Below are 20,454 nucleotides of genomic sequence, written 5' to 3' on the forward strand. Positions count from 1 at the left end.
TCCTGAGAAGCTTACCTGAGAAAGATAGCAAATTAACCCCTTGATTCCCAAACCAAACTATATACAATATTTCTATTTCTTCTTAAGCAGCCCATTTCCTTCACAGCTATCACTATATCTTCTAGTAATAAATTCCATAGTTTGGCTATGAATGGTGTGCATCCTCATGCCTCCTCCATGTGCCTGCAGAAGACCCACTGGCTGTCTTCTAGCTCACCCACCTGAGCCAAATCTCAGACAACCACAAAGCAGCCATGGTTTTTCTCTTCTCTCACCCAGGAAGATGAGGCATGAGGAGAGCAAAGACCTGTTTGAGAACCAGACCAGAGGTCTCCTCTTGCCACAATCCCATTTGATTGCCACAATCCCATTTGAAATAACCCAATCCCATTTTATCTTAGAAATTAAGTAGGGTTGAGCCTGGCTTGTAGAGGCATAGGTAAACTTGGCCCTCCAGATGTTTTTGGCCTACAACTCCCATGATCCCTAGCTAAGAGGACCAGTGGTCAGGGATGATGGGAGAGCCAGTGTGGTGTAGTGGTTAAGAGCGGTAGACTCATAATCTGGTGAACGGGGTTCGATTCCCTGCTCCTCCACATGCAGCTGCTGGGTGACCTTGGGCTAGTCACACTTCTCTGAAGTCTCTCAGCCCCACTCACCTCACAGAGTGTTTGTTGTGGAGGAGGAAGGGAAAGGCGAATGTTAGCTGCTTTGAGACTCCTTTGGGTAGTGATAAAGCGGGATATCAAATCCAACTCTTCTTCTTCTTCTTCTTCTTCTTCTTCTTCTTCTTCTTCTTCTTCTATGCCTGGGCTAGTACTTAGATAGGATGTTGATTGGGAATCCTACGTGCTTTGACCTCCTATTTTGTGTTTCAGTGAATGATCATTAACTAGCTCCAGGCTCTCTGAAATGAAATGGGATTTTCCAGATCCATTTCAGTGGGGCTTTAGGCCTGATTTTGGAACTGAAACTGCCTTAGTCACCCTGTGAGATTACTTTTGCCAAGAGAGGGATGAGAGACTTCAACACTGCTGATTCTCTTGAAAGCTTTTGATGCCATCAGCATGGTATCCTTCTGGATAGGCTGCCCGGAATAGGGGTGGGGGGAGCCCTTCCTTTGCAGTTTTCCCTCTCCTGTTCGGATGGTAAGTGTTAGTAGATTTTTGCTTCACTCTACTTCCATTTTTCCTGTGCATCCACACATCTGGGAATCTGATATTTCAAGGTTCTGTACTTTAGATGTTTGTGTGGTATGGTGAAGCGGGAATATGTGATGTCTGGGGCAAGGCTAAGTGGGACACCCTTCCTCAATGCATGAACAAATCTTCTGAAGGCAGCTATAATTTCCCCAACATAATTTATATACAATGCAGCCAAGCACTATGTGTTATGAAACAACTCTTTTTGCTAGAGCTGAACTCTCCTTGTCCTTTCTGACTAGGGAAGGCTGCCATATGGGTATTATTTAAATAATACATGGGTAGCATTTATTACAGCATCCCTAGAAATGCTGTACTCAGCCGAACCAAGCAGATATATAGCCGCACGTCAACACAATTCCTCAAACAGATGTTATCCAGTAACATTCACAAAGGGAGGATAGCGGATTCTTTTTACCACAAGCTCAGGCAAAGAAAGTGTAATCAGCTCTTTGTTCAGTAGCTGAGAAATGACCATAAATTAATTAAACAAGAATGTATGTGGTGGCTTGTGGTTTCATCTAATAGGTTTGCTGAACTGCATGGGGCGGAAGTGTCTCAGCTTCTGGTTACATGATTTTTAGCACAGCAAGTTTCTTCCTCTGATCTTGTCCATCCATACCACTCAACCTTCTCCTTTCACCCAGCTGCAAACAGTTTGGTCAAGCAGTGGCACATACCTGGCCTCCTGATAACTGAGCCACTACTCTCAAATTTCTCATAATCCACCCTGGCCTTTCTTGTACAGTGGTACTTCGGGTTAAGTACTTAATTCGTTCTGGAGGTCCGTTCTTAACTGGAAACTGTTCTTAACCTGAAGCACCACTTTAGCTAATGGGGCCTCCTGCTGCCGCCGTGCCACCGGAGCACGATTTCTGTTCTCATCCTGAAGCAAACTTATTAACCCGAGGTACTATTTCTGGGTTAGCAGAGTCTGTAACCTGAAGCATATGTTACCTGAAGCGTATGTAACCTGAGGTACCACTGTATATTGTAGGTTTAAAGGTAAAGGTAAAGGGACCCCTGACCATTAGGTTGTGGCGCTCATCTCGCTTTATTGGCTGAGGGAGCTGCCGTACAGCTTCCAGGTCACGTGGCCAGCATGACTAAGCCGCTTCTAGCGAACCAGAGCAGTGCACGGAAATGCCGTTTACCTTCCCGCCGGAGCGGTACCTATTTATCTACTTGCACTTTGACGTGCTTTCGAACTGCTAGGTTGGCAGGGAGCAGGGACTGAGCAACGGGAGCTCACCCCGTTGCGGGATTCAAACCACCGACTTTCTGATCGGCAAGTCCTAGGCTCTGTGGTTTAAACCACAGCACCACCCGCGTTCCTATATTGTAGGCTTGGAGGCATTTAATTTTGCTTTCAGAAGATGCCTGTTTGTAGCATTTTTTTCATTTAATGTCTAGATTGCTGAGGCATCACAAAGTGTTTCAGGGGTCCCTGTTCAACTTATACCACCTCACAGAGATCTGCCTTCACCTCTAGAAATCCTCAATCCCACCAAAGTAACCCTGCTATGATTTGGAACTCATCTGAATATAATGCACATCCTTATCCTGGTTAAGTATGCCACATGCCAGAAACAAGGAACTGAAATAATCTATAGTAGCTGTATTTAAACTAACAAAGAACCGTAAAACCAATAGCATGAGTAGTTTAAAAATGCAGAATATTTATTTTGATCAAAAACATACCCTTCAAGCTAAGCCAAATGTTTTTTGTTTGACAAAGTGGTTTTCCCACTAAAAAAAAAAAATCATTAGTAGTGAGAGCAGAATGGAAACAGTGAAGCAGGCATGACTAACTCTGAAAACACAAAGCTTTTAAAAATGTAGTCAACACCTCATTTGAAAAAAAAGGAAAATATTTAATCAGGAACAATTTCTTCCTAATTTAATAAGTTGCTTGACATTACATCTTCTAGTTTTAGCCTTGTGGTGTACCCTGGCATCCTTCAGAAACTCTTGAAACTTCTCTATACCCTGGCACCATCTGGAGGACACAAGGACAGCTAATTTCATTTGTCACAAGATCACATGGAGAAGTGCTGTCAAGTTGTTCCTTGTGTTCCAGAAACCCAACAGGCTTCAATTACATTTGGGCATTTAGTGACAGTAGCCCCATGCTGTGGAACGAACTTCCAGCAGAGATTTAGCAAGCATCATCAGTTTTGATGGCATCTCTCTCTCTCTTTTTAAAATAATGCTGACAGCCTATGCAGTTGTTTAATCCACCCCCCAGGTCAGTCATTTTAATGATTGTTTTGTACTGTTTTGTACTGATATATTGTGAATTATTTTTGTACACCACCCTGATGTTATAGATAGATAGATAGATAGATTCTTTATTGTCATTACACAAGTGCAACATTGCACAGTGCAACGAAATTGGATGTCATCCCTTAAAAAAAAAAAAAAAAAAAAAAAAAAAAAAAAAAAGCAAAACAGCAACAACAACCAAACAAACCACATTCCAGCCACACCCACACCCACACCCATCAAACTCCCAGGTCACACTATCGAGTTACAGCATTCAAAAAGGCCACAGCTCTTGGATAGAAACTATTTTTCAGTCTATTTGTCCTTGACTTGATGTTTCTATATCTCCTGCCAGAAGGCAGTAGTGCAAACAGACTGTATCCCGGGTGAGATGCATCCTGCAGGATGTTGTTTGCTTTCCTAAGACAACGGGAACCGTACAGTTCTTCCAAAGATGGGAGAGGATGACCAATAATCCTTTGGGCTGTGGTTATGACCTTCTGGAGCACCTTCTTCTCCCTAGCTGTACAACTGGAGAACCAAGCACAAATACAGTATGTGAGAATGCTCTCTATGGAGCCTCGGTAGAAGGACACCAGCAGTTTCTCACTCAGATTGTTCTTCTTTAAAAGTCTGAGGAAATAAATTCTCTGCTGAGCCTTCTTCACCAGAGCAGTGGTATTTGCGCTCCAAGTCATGCCCTGATCGATAGTCACTCCCAAAAACCTGAATTCCGCCACCCTCTCCACCCGTTCCCCGTTGATATACAAGGGCTGAATGACCGCCTTTTTTGTCCTGTAATCCATCACCAATTCCTTGGTCTTAGCTGTATTAAGAGCCAGATTGTTCTCTCCACACCAAACACAGAGCCGCTCCACCTCGTCCCGATAGGCGGACTCATCCCCTCCTGAAATGAGCCCCACCACCGTAGTGTCATCAGCAAACTTGATGATTTTGTTGCTGGAATAGATGGCTGTACAGTCATACGTATAGAGAGTAAAGAGCAGGGGACTCAACACACAACCCTGTGGTGAGCCGGTGTTAAGGCTAAGGGCTTTGGACATATGTGACCCTACTCTAACCCTCTGAGAACGTTCTGACAAAAAATCCAAAACCCAGAGACAGGTGGAGTTGGAGAGTCCAATCGCCTCTAGCTTGGACACCAGTCTATGGGGGAGGATAGTGTTAAAAGCAGAGCTAAAATCCACAAACAGCAGCCTCACATAACTCCCCGGCTGCTCCAGATGGGACAGAGCAGCATGGAGAGTGGTGGTGATAGCGTCTTCTGTGGATCTATTTGCCCTGTATGCAAACTGGTAGTTGTCAAAAATTGGTGGAAGACAGGAAATAATGTGACGGCGCACCAGTTTCTCAAAGCACTTCATGATGATTGGAGTCAGTGCAACTGGTCTGTAGTCATTCAAACTACTGATTGTGGGTTTTTTAGGCAGAGGAACAATAGTTGACGACTTCAGGCAGGGTGGGACAATAGACTGGTGTAAGGACTTGTTGAAGATCTTAGTAAAGACCCTCGCCAGCTGATCCGCACAGCCCTTCAACACCTTTCCAGTGATGCCATCAGGTCCAGCAGCCTTCCTCGGATTCACCATCCTCAATACCTGTCTCACCTCGTGCTCCTCTACAGTGAATGAGGGGCCCCTATGGGCTGGTGGCTGTAATACCGACGTCTCAGGTGGCTCCCTCTCGAAGCGAGCAAAGAAGAGGTTAAGCTCCTCCGCCAGCAAAGGGTCACCGTCGACAGCACCAAGGTTAGGTTTATAGTTGGTAATATGCTGAATCCCCTGCCACATCTGTCTTGTGTTGTTGCTCCTTAAATTATCCTCAATCCTCTGTCTATAATCCAGTTTCGCCCGTCGAATACCCCTCTTCAAGTTTGCTCTTGCCACACTGTAAAGCTGCACCTCGCCCGACCTGAAAGCCCTGTTTCTTTCCCGCAACAGGCATTGGACCTCTCTATTCATCCAGGGTTTCTGATTGGGGTAAAACCGGATGGATTTATTTACTGTGACAGTGTCTGTGCAGTGATTGATATAGCACAGAACTGCCGCCGTGTGCTCCTCCAGGTCTGAACGATCGAAAATATCCCAATTGGTTCTCTCAAAACAGTCCTGCAGCTGGTGAATAGCACCTTCAGGCCAGATTTTAACAGTCCTTGATATTGTGGGAGCCCGTTTCCTGAGTGGGATATATGCTGGTACCAGGAACAGAGACATATGGTCGGACTGGCCCAAATGTGGCAACTGTAAAGCCCTATAGCCGTGATTTACATTCGAATAAACTTTATCCAGTGTCTTGTCCCCTCTTGTGGGACATTTCACATGCTGATAGAGCGTTGGGAGCACTGTTTTAAGTTCAACATGGTTGAAGTCTCCCGCAATGATGTGCACAGCTTCAGGATACTTGTCTTGCTGGCTGCTGATAAGGCTCTGCAGGCATCCCAAAGCCAAGTTGGCATTAGCATCTGGTGGCACGTACACACCAGTTAGCATAACAGCTGTGAACTCCCTAGGGAGATAGGCTGGTCTACATTTAACAGCCTATAGTATATTTAACAGCCTATAGTTATAGTATACAAATGGCAATATATAAATACTTTCGTAACGGAACAAAAAAACCAACTATTTAAATAGTCGTCCCTTTATCTCTGGAATTAAATGAAGAACAGAAAAGCCCAAATCAGTGTTAGCTACCACCAACTATTGACTTCAGAACAGGAGTTCAGAGGAGGTGACTGAATAAGAATAAGGGTGGTGTAGAAATTCATTGTGTCCTTAAAAAAGAAGAAGAGGACCAAGCCAATTCAGCATTTCTGAGTTTCCTTGCACAGTAGAACACAACTATTAGTTGGATTGTCCACTTCTTTGGAATTTGCTCTGCAACAGTGGTCTCAAAAGGTGCACATTTTAAAAACATTAGTAAGCACACAAAATGTGTATGTTAGGATGAAAAGGAATGTATTGAAAATGCATATTTTATGGGTAAATGAATTCAGAGTTCATACAATTTACATGTGAGCTTTGTTTCTGTTAATTTTGGAAAGCCTGCAAAAAATAGGACATAGCAGATCTGTATCTGAGAACACCAGTGAAACTGACATAGAATGGACTTAGGCAGCTCTGCCCATCCTTAAATGGAAGAGGAAAACACTTTCAGCACTGAATCCAGACAAACCTACTTCCCATCATGCCACTATTGCACAGCTAGCAGAAGGAATGCAGATGTCCTCAGAGTCTGACAATTCATTCTCACAGAGAAACCACATCATAGCCTCAGTCTCATCAGTGATAGTGGAGCCAATGGCTGCTAAAGCAGGCAAAGTGCATTTGCCTACCAGAGGCAGAGGAAGCCAGCTGGACTGAGTAACAGCCCCATTTTAGTCTCAGTTTAGGAGTGCCTGGTGCTGAAGCAACATTTGGGCCTGCTCCTGTCAGTCTGTCTACAGCCTGAGCTGCTCTTGGAGCTATCCATGGTACTACCTCGACCCTGAACTCTTGCCTTCAACATACAGTGGTTCCTCGGGTTAAGTATGGTACTTAATTAGTTCCGGAGGCCTGTTCTTAACCTGAAACTGTTCTTAACCTTAACCTTAATTTTCTTAACTGTTCTTAACCTTAACATTAGCTAATGGGGCCTCTCGCTGCTGCCGCACTGCCGGAGCATGATATCTGTTCTCATCCTGAAGCAACATTCTTAACCTGAGGTACTATTTCTGGGTTAGCGGAGTCTGTAACCTGAAGCGTCTGTAACCTGAAGTGTATGTAACCCAAGGTACCACTGTATACTCTTCCCATGAACGTGAACTGCTTATGGGTCTGCTCCCTTCAGGTTGGACTGGAACATTCAATGGGCTGCAATTACTACCCACTTGGACAAGAACACCTATGTGGTGGCACAAGTTCAAACAGCACCTCCATCTGAGGGCATCCCAGCAATGAGTCTCTCCACAGCCTTAAGTTTTAATGCTGGAGTCAACAATGTGTCTGACTGTGGAGTAACACAAGCTTTTATGGGTTTTGTAGGATAAAAACATAATGCTTTGATTACAGCTGGGAAGTTTTCAGTCTCTCTACTTCTTAAATAAATTAGTCATTCTCGAGACCTCTATCTGCAAATGCAGAAATGAAAAAATATTGCCTGAATTATATTTGAAAGATGATCCTTGAGAGGATCCTTGGGCTATAGAGAAAAGATGTTCTTCACCATCTGATTATCCATCCCCAGGTTTAAAATACTGAACATCTGTTGTTCCCCCACCTCAAATTTAATACATAATTTGTGCTATGTTTTTAAAAGGAATAATCTAGGGCAGAGTTTCCCAAACTTGGGTCTCCAGCTGTTTTTGGACTATAATTCCCACCACCCCTGGCCGCTGGTTCTGCTAGCTAAGGATGATGGGAGTTGTAGTCCAGAAACAGCTGGAGACCCAAGTTTGGGAAACCCTGATCTAGGGCAAGTTATCAAGTATAGCAGTTTTACCCAGAACAATGACTGTGATCCAAACCAGCTTTCTCCTTTAAAATACTAGTCATTTCCCCATGTTTCATTTCAGAGACAAATCTCCCTCACTACATGAGAAGCTCCAATTCTTGAGCAGAAGTCCTTTCCCCTTGTTCACAAGGGAATTTGGAGCTCACCCAAGGTTACTTTTATTATTCATGCTGAATGCGACACATCCTCTTGGGGTGAGGAATGGAAAGCATAGACAAAGGCAACAGATACATCCCAACATCTGCAGGGCATGGGGAATTTCTGAGCAGAGAAGCTCTAAGAAGTATGATTCATATTAATTCAAATCAAGAAAGGGGTCTTTAGATAGCTATATGAGACTTGAGTCACGTGGTTCTTCTGGCTTTCCTGTTTAAAGGCCACATTCTTAACACAGTGTCCGCTTCAAAATAAGAATGATTTTATAGCAATATCCCCTTGGATTCAAGGGATAGAATTCCTGTAAGTAACTCCCCCCAGCTTACCATCTTGTATTCTTTCCAGCTTTTTTGGAAATCTAGGCTCCCATCTTCTCGGTGTTGTATGACTGTCCAGCCTCCTCCTGCGGTCTCCATGTTACAAAAAACCTAGGCATAAGAAGATACACTCGTAAGATTCACTGTGTGGATCTGGGCCCTTGATAGATCCAGGTCAGCTTCCTGCCTCCTGCAGTGGCCAATCTGAATCTTCAGAAAGCTTTGCAAAAAAGCAAATTAGATAGTAACCCATGTTTTTTAATGCCTAGATTCTAAAAAAAAGGGGGGGAGGAAAAAAAAAGAGGATTACTGAACATGAAGGGTGGATTTCTCAATCTCAGTGACCCAGGGAGCAATCGTATACACAAGGAGCTGGCACAAAGCAAGCTGGAATAAGTTACACCAGATCCAAACTCCACTAGCAGTGGAGCCACAAGCTAAGCCTGGCAGATGGAAAACAAGCCTTCAAAATAGTTTTGAGTTACACTATCCTCTGACTCTGTCAGAGCCCTCAGAAGACAGGCAAGCACTTACCTCACTTTGAGAAGGTGCTGCACCACTCACACTGTGTGAAATACACCTCTGCCCACATGCATTTAACTATGTAAGTAAGGCCCCCCCCCCTTCCACACACCAGCAGCCCTCTCAGAGCTGTTTCCCTCAGGTGCTATCTAACACAGCTTTGGTATCTGTCCGGTTGAAACATCCACATGGATGGGATCTATAGCACAATTCTTTCTAGCCTCAGCTGAGAGAGTGTAACAGTTAGCTGGAAGAGACCCACACAACCACCGTTGGCCACGTGTGGGAAGGGTTGGGCAGTGGCTTCCATGTTCCTGCAGGTGCATGCAAATGGCATGAAGGATCCACACCACTGTGCGCTTTATACTGCACATCTTTTATATGAGATGCCGGGATATATATATATATATATATATATATATATATATATGATGCATTCCTATGCCAAAAGGAGCTTTCACTGATTGTATAGCTTACACGGTCATGTATTTAGGAAACAAGTTAGTCAAAATATTCTCAGCCCTTTCCCTTTTCCAGGAAGGGGGGGGGGAATGAAAAACCCTGTTTTTCAGGTTTTGCTCAGTCTTCTTACTTGAAGCAATTTCCTTAAACATGTTCATACTCAGATGCACATACTCCAGAATGGTTGAAAGTATTTCAGAGTTCCTCTCAATGTGATCTCTTAGCAAAGCTACATGCTCTGCTGGTGTTTAGAGCATGATTTTAACAATAGTTGTTATGAATTCAGTGCAGGTCTCAGCATTCTCACGCAGGAACATAGAAGGAAGCGGACCTCATGACACTAGCTGGTAACATAATGCTGTACATGGCCTGATCACATGGGGGTCACTACCCAATTCCTTTCAACTGTTTCCTTCATAATTGTCCAAAGGATGCTATTTTATCCTTAGCTGAATCAATTTCATGCCTTTCACTCCAAGGGGTATTGTCCATTCTGGTGTTATGCGGTTCCCACTACTGAATGAACTTCCAGTCTGCTTTATGCATGCCAAGAACCCCACATTTTGTATCAGAGGAAGGGGATTGTACAATGTCCGCCACCCCCGCCACCAAATGGAAGCCTTATTTGAGGAGGGAAGATCAAAAAAGGAAAAAATCTAAAGAAGTGCTTTTGCTTGGAGAAAAACAATTTGGCTCTCTGCTTCCTCCCACAATGACATTTGAGTGCAAACATTTATCTGCACCATGTGGCTTCATTGGTCTTTGATTTATAGCCGCCTTTTTAAAGCAATTCATGTATCTTATTTAACACTCGCATCAAGCTCCCAGAAACACAGTGGCTACTTTTTATGCACATTAAATCCTCATACACCAGTCTGTAGGCTTATGTTTCCATATGGCAGCTGTGGGGAGGGTATGGCTGGGGGAGATGTGTAAGCACGCCTACACATACAGGAAACTTCTTGAAGTGTTTTTTTTTTTTTTTAATTTAAAAAATCCTTTCCTAAACAGGTTAGGGAGTTTTACTGTTCTGAGTAATGTAGCAAATTAAAAACGAGGAATCAGACAATGACAGAGGGATTTGCAGCACTAAATTATTCACTGTGTGGTCTGGTCCACTCCATAGCAATGGAAGGGAACACCTGCCACATTAACAGGAATGGCAGGCTGATTATAAATGTTAGCTTACCACTATCTGAGCCAACAAATGTCCTCAACTGGCTCATGTCCCAGACAAGGTCAAGGAACTCAGCTATTAAACACCTTCAGCATGTTTTGAGGTCGAAACTTGAATACACACACGAAATAAGAACTTGAATTGCTCTGCTTTTTTATTTTATTTGTTTGATAGTGGATGGAATATAACCTGAATCATCACAATGCAGTGGATTCTAATGAAATGAAACTCCCTAAACTGATAAGAGATGTATCAAATTTACAACAGCCCTATGGAAGCATGTGCTTTTGCTGTTGTTTCAGGATTAAAATATTACCATAGCTCTCAACTTTATTTTAGATGCTGCCAGTTCCAGTCATATGTCAGCTGAAAGAATTCCATCAAAAATGGAAACAGGAGTGGGAATTGTTATCTCCCTCCCTTTTCTGTCCCATGTCTGGTAAAAAAATAAATCCAATGACTATGATGGGTACAGCAACCAAATGATGTTATCTTTGGCCGAAGGCGAACAGTAGCTGAATGGAAACAATGCCACACGTGACTAATATATGGCAGAATGAAAAAGGATGCCTTCTTACATCCCTAATGATGGACTGGTCGGAAGAAGTCTTTGTGGTACATAGGTGACTGCACCCAGTACTCTTTCTTCTTTCCCTCTGGTAACTGGAGATACCAATGAAATGGATCACTGATGGGACACGCATTTTGAAACTATATAGCACTGCTCCAAGCATTGCGTTTTCTTGCTAGATTATTTAGATGTCTTTGTATTTAGAGGATCATGGTTTTTCGGGTTTTGTTTTTTTGAGGCACAATATTGCAACTTACCTTAATACTGCAAAATTTCGAAATCCCTGTTAAAGCAGACACCTGCTTTTAAATCCCTTCCTGCAGAAATTGAGGAGAGGGGCCAGGGATGCATCATATCTCACAACATTATAATTTAAAGATATGATACCCAGATTGCAAAAGGCCAACTCTTGAGCTCTGCGGAGTATCTAATGAAACAGTTAAAAACAACAACAACAACCCACAAAAAATATTTACCTTTTTAGGTTCTGATATGTTATTAACATAAATAGTGTAGACACCACTTTTGTTGAAGCCAGCTTGGTATGCATCAGCACAGTCTCTGAATGGCCTGTCATCTTCTCTTTTTGTATTCTTTAGTACAACTGGAAAACAGAAAACGAGTATGGTGTTGACATCAGCAGTAACAGCCGCATTGCAGTGTTATTTCTAATGGTGTATTTTTTGTTAATGGTTGCTCTAATATTTTACAATGTGGTGACATAAAAATACTTTCATAAATAGATCAATATAATATACAAAAATTAGAGGCATTTAATTCAGTGACAAGCAGAGTGATACCGCAGTATGAGCAACTGAGTCTAGGTTATCCTGGTCAAAGGGCAGATCCACACTTGTGGTTTTTAACGTTAAAGAAGGGTTAAGAAATGCTTTTGATAATGTAGATGGACACATGGCACCCTACTTTTTACGTTCATAAAGCGTTATTACCTTGTCTTTTTTATTGCTTAATTTTTAATTGTTTTATGCTGCTATATCGGTGCACACTGCTCATATGTCCCTAGGTAGTGTTTTGCCTTTTTGTTTTCACTGCATTCAAACTCCGCCTCCCCCCCCCCCCCCTAGTATTCAAGGGGCAGATAACAAAGGACACGGAGGGAGAGAGGAAGAATTAAAATGTGAGACCAGAAGGTGGAGCACAGCAACCAGCGACCACCACCAGCATTTTGGAAAATGGCGTGGCCAGGTATTACTTACATTTGACAGGGGGGAAAGCCAAAGGTAAAAAACGTTTTGATTAACAAATATTCCCTGTGACATTTTAAGATGACATATCTAATAGTGTTCCAATAGGGGGAAATAATGTTCAACAGGTCAGTGTAGATCCAGCCCAAGAACACCTGCAGTTGGTGAATTAGCCTACATTGGGCAGAAGCATTCATAGCTACAAAAGCCACTTAAGACTCCAGTGATAAGCCCTGAAGAAAGAGGCAAGTCCTCACCTGGTGCCTAAAGAGATGGGGAGTGTTGATACTACCTGGACCTCATGGAGGAATGAGGATGATAATCCTGCTACTCCGAGGGCCTTCAGGTGGTTCCCTCACTGCGAGAAGTGAGGTTACAGGGAACCAGGTAGAGGGCCTTCTCGGTAGTGGCACCCGCCCTGTGGCACGCCCTCCCATTGGATGTCAAGGAAATAAACAGCTATCTGACTTTTAGAAGACACCTGAAAACAATCCTGTTTAAGGAAGTTTTTAATGTCTCATGTTTCATCATGTTTTTAATATTCTTTTGGGAGCCGCTCAGAGTGGCTGGGGAGGCCTAGCCAGATGGGTGGGGTATAAATAATAAATTGTTGTTGTTGCTGTTGTTGCTGCTGCTGCTGTTACTGAGAAGGTCTTCAGCAAGGTACAGACCTCTCCAGCAAATGATACAGTAAATCAGGGGTCAGCAAACTTTTTCAGCAGGGGGCCGGTCCACCGTCCCTCAGACGTTGTGGGGGGCCGGACTATGTTTTGAAAAAAAGAAGAACAAATTCCTATGCCCCACAAATAACCCAGAGATGCATTTTAAATAAAAGCACACATTCTATTCATGTAAAAGCACACTGTTTCCGGACTGTCTACAGGCCGGATTTAGAAGGCGACTGGGCCAGATCTGGCCCCCGGGCCTTAGTTTGCCTACCCATGCAGTAAATTAACAGACAGAAATAAACAGCTACAGGTTTGATGGAGGAAGCTTCTCCATCCTGCCAACATGCCTGTTTGAAGCACACACTATCTGCTGACAAACGAAGGTGGAAGCCCTATGTTTAAGTTATGCTATGATACATAAAACTCACATTACCTATTAACGGCAGGATTCGTGACTCACAATCTGTTGGCACTATATAAATGTTAAATAGTAGCAGCAGTAAAAGTTTTACGGAGGGATCTTAACGTCTTTTGTTACACTTAGAGAGGGAAAAGGCAACAGAGCTACTGTTACATTGCCAGATTAGCACATACTTTCTCCCTTTTATTATCAAGGAAAACATCCATTTGCTGCCTTCTTCACCTCACTTTCCTTTTGAGTTCCTAGCACAGCCCGATGGATGAGGCCCAAAGTTTATTGTTTTAGGCTGTTTATCTTGAAAGAAAAATCAAGGCAGCTTAGAAGTCAAACAGTGGGAAAATAGAATGAGAAATCGGAACAATAAAATAGGGTGCTGTTGGCTTCATTCATATGTTATCATCAGTCTGGGTTGCTGAAAGATTGCTCAGATAAAAAAGATTTTATCTTCCTCTGGGAAGCAAATTCCACTAAATAACGGCTAAGGCTATAAAGGCTTGCCAGTTGCCTTGAAGCTCTGATAAAGAGAAAAGGCAGAACCCAGAACAGCCCCAGTCTTGCTGAACAAGAAGGCTTCTATGAGAAGCTCCCTGTGTTATGCCGGTCCCAGGCCTTAAAAAATGAAGTAAGCATATTGAACCTTACCTAGAAGAACTTTAGCTAAAACAATTGTTTTGTAAAGGTACAGGGACCCCTGACCATTAGGTCCAGTCGCGGACAGTTCTGGGGTTGCGGCGCTCATCTCGCTTTATTGGCCGAGGGAGCCGGCGTACAGCTTCCAGGTCATGTGGCCAGCATGACTAAGCTGCTTCTGGTGAAGCCAGAGCAGCACACAGAAACGCCGTTTACCTTCCCGCCGGAGCGGTACCTATTTATCTACTTGCACTTTGACGTGCTTTCGAACTGCTAGGTTGGCAGGTTGTTTTGTAACCTAGGCCAAATACAAATTCCAGCAGCTGATCCGATTAACAGATGTCACCATATTCTATCATTCCAGCTGGAGTGAATTGCATGCTGTGATTGCTATCCAAGGTAGAATCCTGCTATTTTTATGGTAGATGTTTTGTTTCCTGTAAGTCACCACCACCAAAAAGCACTTGCAGGAAGGAATCCAACAGGTAGAGGGTTTTTTCCCCCCTTTTTTTTTACAATCACACACATTCTCTACCTGCTGAATTTCTGGGGGAAAGTTTTTATTTATGGCAACAGAATATTGTTTCTCCAGCAGGGTAGTCATTGATTGTCCTCATACTCCCCCATCTATTATTTTAAATATTTATTAGTTGTTTTTTCTTACAAATCTGTATATATGAAAAAATCTGTTTATGAAAAAATAAATATAATTTTTTTAAAAAAAAAGTTTAGTACACACAGAAATTCAACAGGTGGATCATTTACAATCACACATATTCTCTATCTGTTGAATTTCTGTCTCTGATTTTATTACTAAACAATAGGGAAAAAATGGCAGGAATGTTTTATTGTGAAGAAGGACTGCATGAAGAAAATGAAATACAGTGGTGCCTCACAAGACGAAATTAATTCGTTCCGCGAGTTGCTTCGTCTTGCGATTTTTTCGTCTTGCGGAGCGCGGATTCCCCGGGTATTAACGGTTTTACGAAAAAGGAAGCAAACCCGCAAGACGTTTTCGTCTTGCGAAGCAAGCCCATAGGGAAATTCGTCTTGCGAAGCACCTCGAAAAACAGAAAACCCTTTCGTCTAGCGAGTTTTTCGTCTTGCGAGGCATTCGTCTTACGGGGCACCACTGTACACGCTTGATAACTCAGTTCCTTTTGTTTTTACATCAAATCAGGAATCTCAGCATGGTGTGGTGGAACAATAATTCTCTTACAGGTGCGTTTCCCCAAAAATAAAAATGGCTTGAAAACTGAGCTGCCAAGAAATTGTGTTCCTTAAAGACTGCTGCATTTCCTCTTTCTTTCTCTTTTTTGTGTGAGCAACGAAAACCTTTGCCTTCTTGGCAAAGTTCCAATTTGTAATTACTCCAGGATGGAACTACGTTCTCTTGTATCCAAACGAAATGACATCTGTGCCAAGAATTATCTTCCAGTCACTGCCCTTGTGCACCTCTATTCTATCTTCCCTTACTTGCTCCCCCCCTAAACTGAACCCCCCCTCAACATTGTAACCCTTTCCTCCTCTAGGAATGTTGCTCCAGTCCCTTGATCATTTTGGTTACTAGTTAACAAGCAGCTTTTAGAGATTTAGATTCAGGTAGGTAGCCGTGTTGGTCTGACACAGCCGAAATAAATAAAAAATTGTCCAGTAGCACCTTATAAGCACATGAAAGCTTATACCCAGAACAAACTTAGTTGGTCTCTAAGGTGCTACTGGACATTTTTTTATTTATTTAGAGATTTAGGATATACTTCTTTAAGACACTTAGGTAAAGGTAAAGGGACCCCTGACCATTAGGTCCAGTCATGACCGACTCTGGGGTTGCAGCACTCATCTTGCTTTATTGGCTGAGGGAGCCGGCGTACAGCTTGTGGGTCATGTGGCCAGCATGACTAAGCCACTTCTGGTGAACCAGAGCAGCACACGGAAACGCCGTTTATCTTCCCACCGGAGTGGTACCAATTATCTACTTGCACTTTGACGTGCTTTCGAACTGCTAGTTTGGCAGAAGCAGGGACCGAGCAACAGGAGTTCACCCCATCGTGGGGATTCAAACTGCTGACCTTCTGATCGGCAAGTCCTAGGCTCTGTGGTTTAACCCACAGTGCCACCCGCGTCCTAGCAGTAAATCTGGGAGACCAGCAAAGCCAATGTGGTGCACTCCAGAATTTGGTGACTACAACTCTCATCAGCCCAAGGCAGCACAGCCAATCATCCATAACATCTGAAGTGCATCACATTGGCTACCCATGCTGCAGACATCAGTAGGATTCACAGTTAAACATGAAAGACCATAATAACCTAATACTAGAAGACATGCTTCTACTTTGCATGCAGAAGATCCTGGGTTCAGTCCCTGGGATGTCCAAGCATGCCTGGTAGGGTTGCCATATTTCAATAAGTGAAAATCTGGGCAGAAAAGTTGTTGAGTTTATTTCTGCAAAACCGCAAAGAGATTTTGAGCTTTCTCCTTAGGAAAATCAGCAAAAACAACACTGCTGACATTTTCCCGGACATTTAGCAGATTTTCTGCCTGGACGCTGCTTGTGGCAGAAGAAAGACTTCTTCCTGAAACCTGGAGATCTGCTCTCAACCTGTAAACCATTGTGAGTGACATAGAACAATGGTTTGACTGAGTATATGGCAGCCTCTTCATGATCTGGCTTACATTAAAAGCTGAGCCTAGCTTGCCTCTCCTTCCTTGAATTTGCTCTGTAACTGGAAGTGGACCAGTCACATCCCTGTGGACAGAATGCTAGAATGAATGGGCATTTACTCTCTCCACAGAGATAATTCTGGCTAAGAAGAAAAGGGCAGCAGCAGTAAGGTATCCATGTACTGTAGGCTGTTTGGCTTCTTTACTACATTGGATTATGACCCTAGGGAGCAAAGTATATTGTGTGTTTTAATAACCACGATAGTGCTGTGCCTGCACTTAAAAAAAAAAAAAAAAAACACGCCCTCATTTCACAGCCACTTTGGAACCTTTTTTTTGGCTGGGAAGTGAAGCATAAATGCAAATAAACATTTGTGGGTATATAGTGATCTTTGATATCAGTTGCTGGGAAGCAACAGTGGGAGAAAGTTATTGCATTCATGTTCTGCTTTTGGTTTTTCTTAGGCATTTGTTTGGCTGCTGTGGGAAACAGGATGGTGGACTAGACTGGCCTTTGGTCTGATGTGGCAGGGTTCTTTTTAATGTTTAAATATGCCCTAATAAATGTTTAATTATCATGTTTAATTTGCTAAGCGGAGAGGTTCAGCTGCAGAAGCTTGTCTGTTTTATACCTATTTATGGGATGGGGTATAATTAATCACAGGAAGACTTCAGAATTCCTAGTACCTTGTGCTAGACAAGATAACTAAGTCTGAGGTGTAGATAGAACCTTGCTGACTGTCACTCAGCAACAATGCAAGATTGCAATTGCTATACTCTCTTTTAAGGCCAAACTACATATGATATTCAATGCAACAATTGATGTTTTGAGTGGATGTGTGTGTGTGTGTGTGTGTGTGTGTGTGTGAACACCAGTGTTGGAGGACCAATCAGGATCAGAACTGCAGTGTGTGGGGAATGGGGATAACTTATTCCTTCCACATTGCTTTCTCAGTGAAAATCACCCTCACAATTTGGCATTATTTGGTTTAGAACGGAAGCTTCCAATATTTCCAATTCTGTTGTTGTGGAAATTTTTATACTCATTGAAATCCCACCTTTTACCTAGGATATGTGCATGTGCAAAGTTGATACAGTATTTCCTTAGTGTTGGGATTCAGCTTTTTTCATGCTATAATAAACCTTGAGGTGAAGTGTGAGAAGCTGAATATTGCAAGTAGGAGTTGATGGACACAGGAAGCTTGGCTGGAGGCTGGCACTTGTAACATTTCCTGGCATCTACCAGACTCCCTGTTGTTTTTGTCCATTGAGTTGGGAAAGATTGAGGGCACAAGGAGAAGGGGACGACAGAGGACGAGATGGTTGGACAGTGTTCTCAAAGCTACTAACATGAGTTTGACCAAACTGTGGGAGGCAGTGGAAGACAGGAGTGCCTAGCGTGCTCTGGTCCATGGGGTCACGAAGAGTCAGACATGACTAAACAACAACAACCATACTCCCTAATGCATGGGGAAGGGCTGTAGCTCAATGACAGAACATCTGCTTTGCATGCAGAAGGCCCTAGGCTCAATCTCCAGGTAAAGAGCACCCCACCTGAACTCCCAGAAGCTGGTGCTGCCAGTCGATGTACTGACCTAGACGAACCAATGGTCATACTCCATGTGTTCCTGTGTTGGTGTGAATAGATTCTGAATTGTCCTCATATGGAGTCAGGAACTTTCCTTTGATCAACCAAAGATTGTCCAATGCTAGTTTAGTAATTCCCAAACCCCTGATAATAATGTGATATTATATATCAGAGGATGTTGAGAAAAGGCTGTGTCAAGCAAAATTAATTTTGATTTACTCAGTAATCTAAGATCTGACACAAGGAATAAGAAATTCAAAACACGGTATTTACTGGTTCCGATGTAAATTAACCAATCCTATTACTAATCGAAGGATGCTTATCTTGATACTAGCATATTTCAACATTTCCTGACATTTCTAATCACATGTTGATATAATGAAGGATGTAGTGCTTGCGGCTTTTCAAATATCTGTCAAATATGGTTGTTATATTAACCTAAAACTGACTTTTCCTGATTGCATGCTCGACTATTCAACAGTGATCGCAGACATGGGTTTGTGATCCCACTTGTTGGTGAGACTGTTGATCCTACTCATTATTAAGATTGTATAGTTCCATTCAAAGTTCAGCTAATGAGAGTCGAAAATTTCTTGTAGACAAAAGCTCTGATGCAGTTGCACTTGCACCTAAGTCACCATGATCCCCAGTGACAGTAGAGCCACCATGTCTCACCGCAGCAGAGACCTCTAACTTTCCTATGGTCACAAAGAGTACACCAAGTGGTGGTGCTCCATTTCAGGTCTGGGGGCTGCCCTTTCAATGATCCCTACTGGTTGGAAAGCAAATGAGACCCGGGAGAGGTTGACAGGGCCTAGAGAGATATAAAAACTCTGCAGGAGTAGGGACTTTGTTATGAACAAGTGGTTGACTCTGATGCCTCCTGGGTCCTGGGTCCAGCCATCTTTGCTATGTGGAACTGTAGTGATCTGCTACTCTTGTCATCCTGAGTTTTGAACATGTACTTGGTTCACCCAGGTTGACCCAGGGTCCCTTCAACATCCCACTCTGTTTAATTCACCCTTTCCCAAGGCAAACACAAGTCCCAGCTCAGCCACGGTTCTCACTGTTATGCTCCCTCAAGGGATTGTTCTGAGGATAAAACTTCCATGGGTGCTGCTCTAATACTAACATGTCAATATATGCTTGTCTAATGCATGTGTTATGAAGCTTATCCTGGAAATCTCTTGGCACTTACTAGTCCCACTTGGTCCATTGGTAGGACTGGTCCTGGTGGCTACCTAGTAAAATCCTCAAAATGGGAGTCCAGTTGCTGTGCTTAGACTTAGAAGCCAGCCTTGGAACTCATCCATGTCCCAACAATTCCTTAATCTGTCTTATTCACTCTTGCCCACTTAACTATGCTTAAGTTCTACTCATACAACACTTCTGTGAGGTCAGATGGAGACATGCAGAACTTGGGGGGGGGGCATCTAGCCACTGAATCCCACTGAATCATACCACAGTAGTTCTGAAAGTCTACATTATAATCTTAGGTGTTAAATTGGATAATGGCTTTACAAGGAGCATAATTCAGTACCCAGTGGTCATTTGATTCTGAATGTGTTCAAGGAAGCCAGCCTAAGCAGGTATTTGGAAAATATAGCTTTATCCTCAGAATGACATGCTAATAGAAATCTGGGACAGAATTGACTCAATAAGATGGAAGTCATTGTATTAGAGACATTCTGTGGAGAAATCCATAACCAGCCCTGATTTAATTGTTCAAGCATATGCCATCTTACCTCCTTCTTTAGAACAAAGACTGACCAAGTTGTGAACGGTGTCCATGAGCTCCAGCTGTTGTTTTTGCAGAATACTGTTATTGGTGGTTGCCTTACTCAGCTGCCTCTCCAGTTCTTGGATGATGTAGGTCTGACGTGAAACCAAGCCTTGCAGGTTCTCTTTCTCCTCCTTCAATGTATCCAGCTCCCCTTTATGTCTTTCTTCCATTTCAAGGATTTTGTGTTCCAATAAACTAGTAGGGGCAAAACACATCAATACCACATCTTTGTTAGAGCTAGTGTATGGGAGTAGCTGGGTGGAGAATCAAGCAGAGGAGATGAGAGGCTGAAGGTCATTCATTCATTCATTCATTA

At 43.0% G+C, this 20,454-nt stretch overlaps 1 protein-coding gene across 1 annotated transcript in view; it reads right to left on the reverse strand.

The window, feature by feature from the left end:
* ANGPT1 (angiopoietin 1) overlaps positions 1 to 20,454 on the reverse strand; it is a 148,943-nt gene that overhangs the window by 35,582 nt on the left and 92,907 nt on the right. Inside the window, exons 4-6 of the mRNA XM_079984393.1 lie at positions 20,101 to 20,333; positions 11,658 to 11,785; positions 8,459 to 8,560 (exon numbers count right to left, since the gene is read on the reverse strand). Coding sequence (XP_079840519.1) covers positions 8,459 to 8,560; positions 11,658 to 11,785; positions 20,101 to 20,333 — 463 coding nt within the window. The remainder of the gene's footprint in view (positions 1 to 8,458; positions 8,561 to 11,657; positions 11,786 to 20,100; positions 20,334 to 20,454) is intronic.

Source organism: Podarcis cretensis (genome assembly GCF_951804945.1).
Source record: "Podarcis cretensis genome assembly, chromosome: 7".
NCBI classification, from domain to species: Eukaryota; Metazoa; Chordata; class Lepidosauria; order Squamata; family Lacertidae; genus Podarcis; species Podarcis cretensis.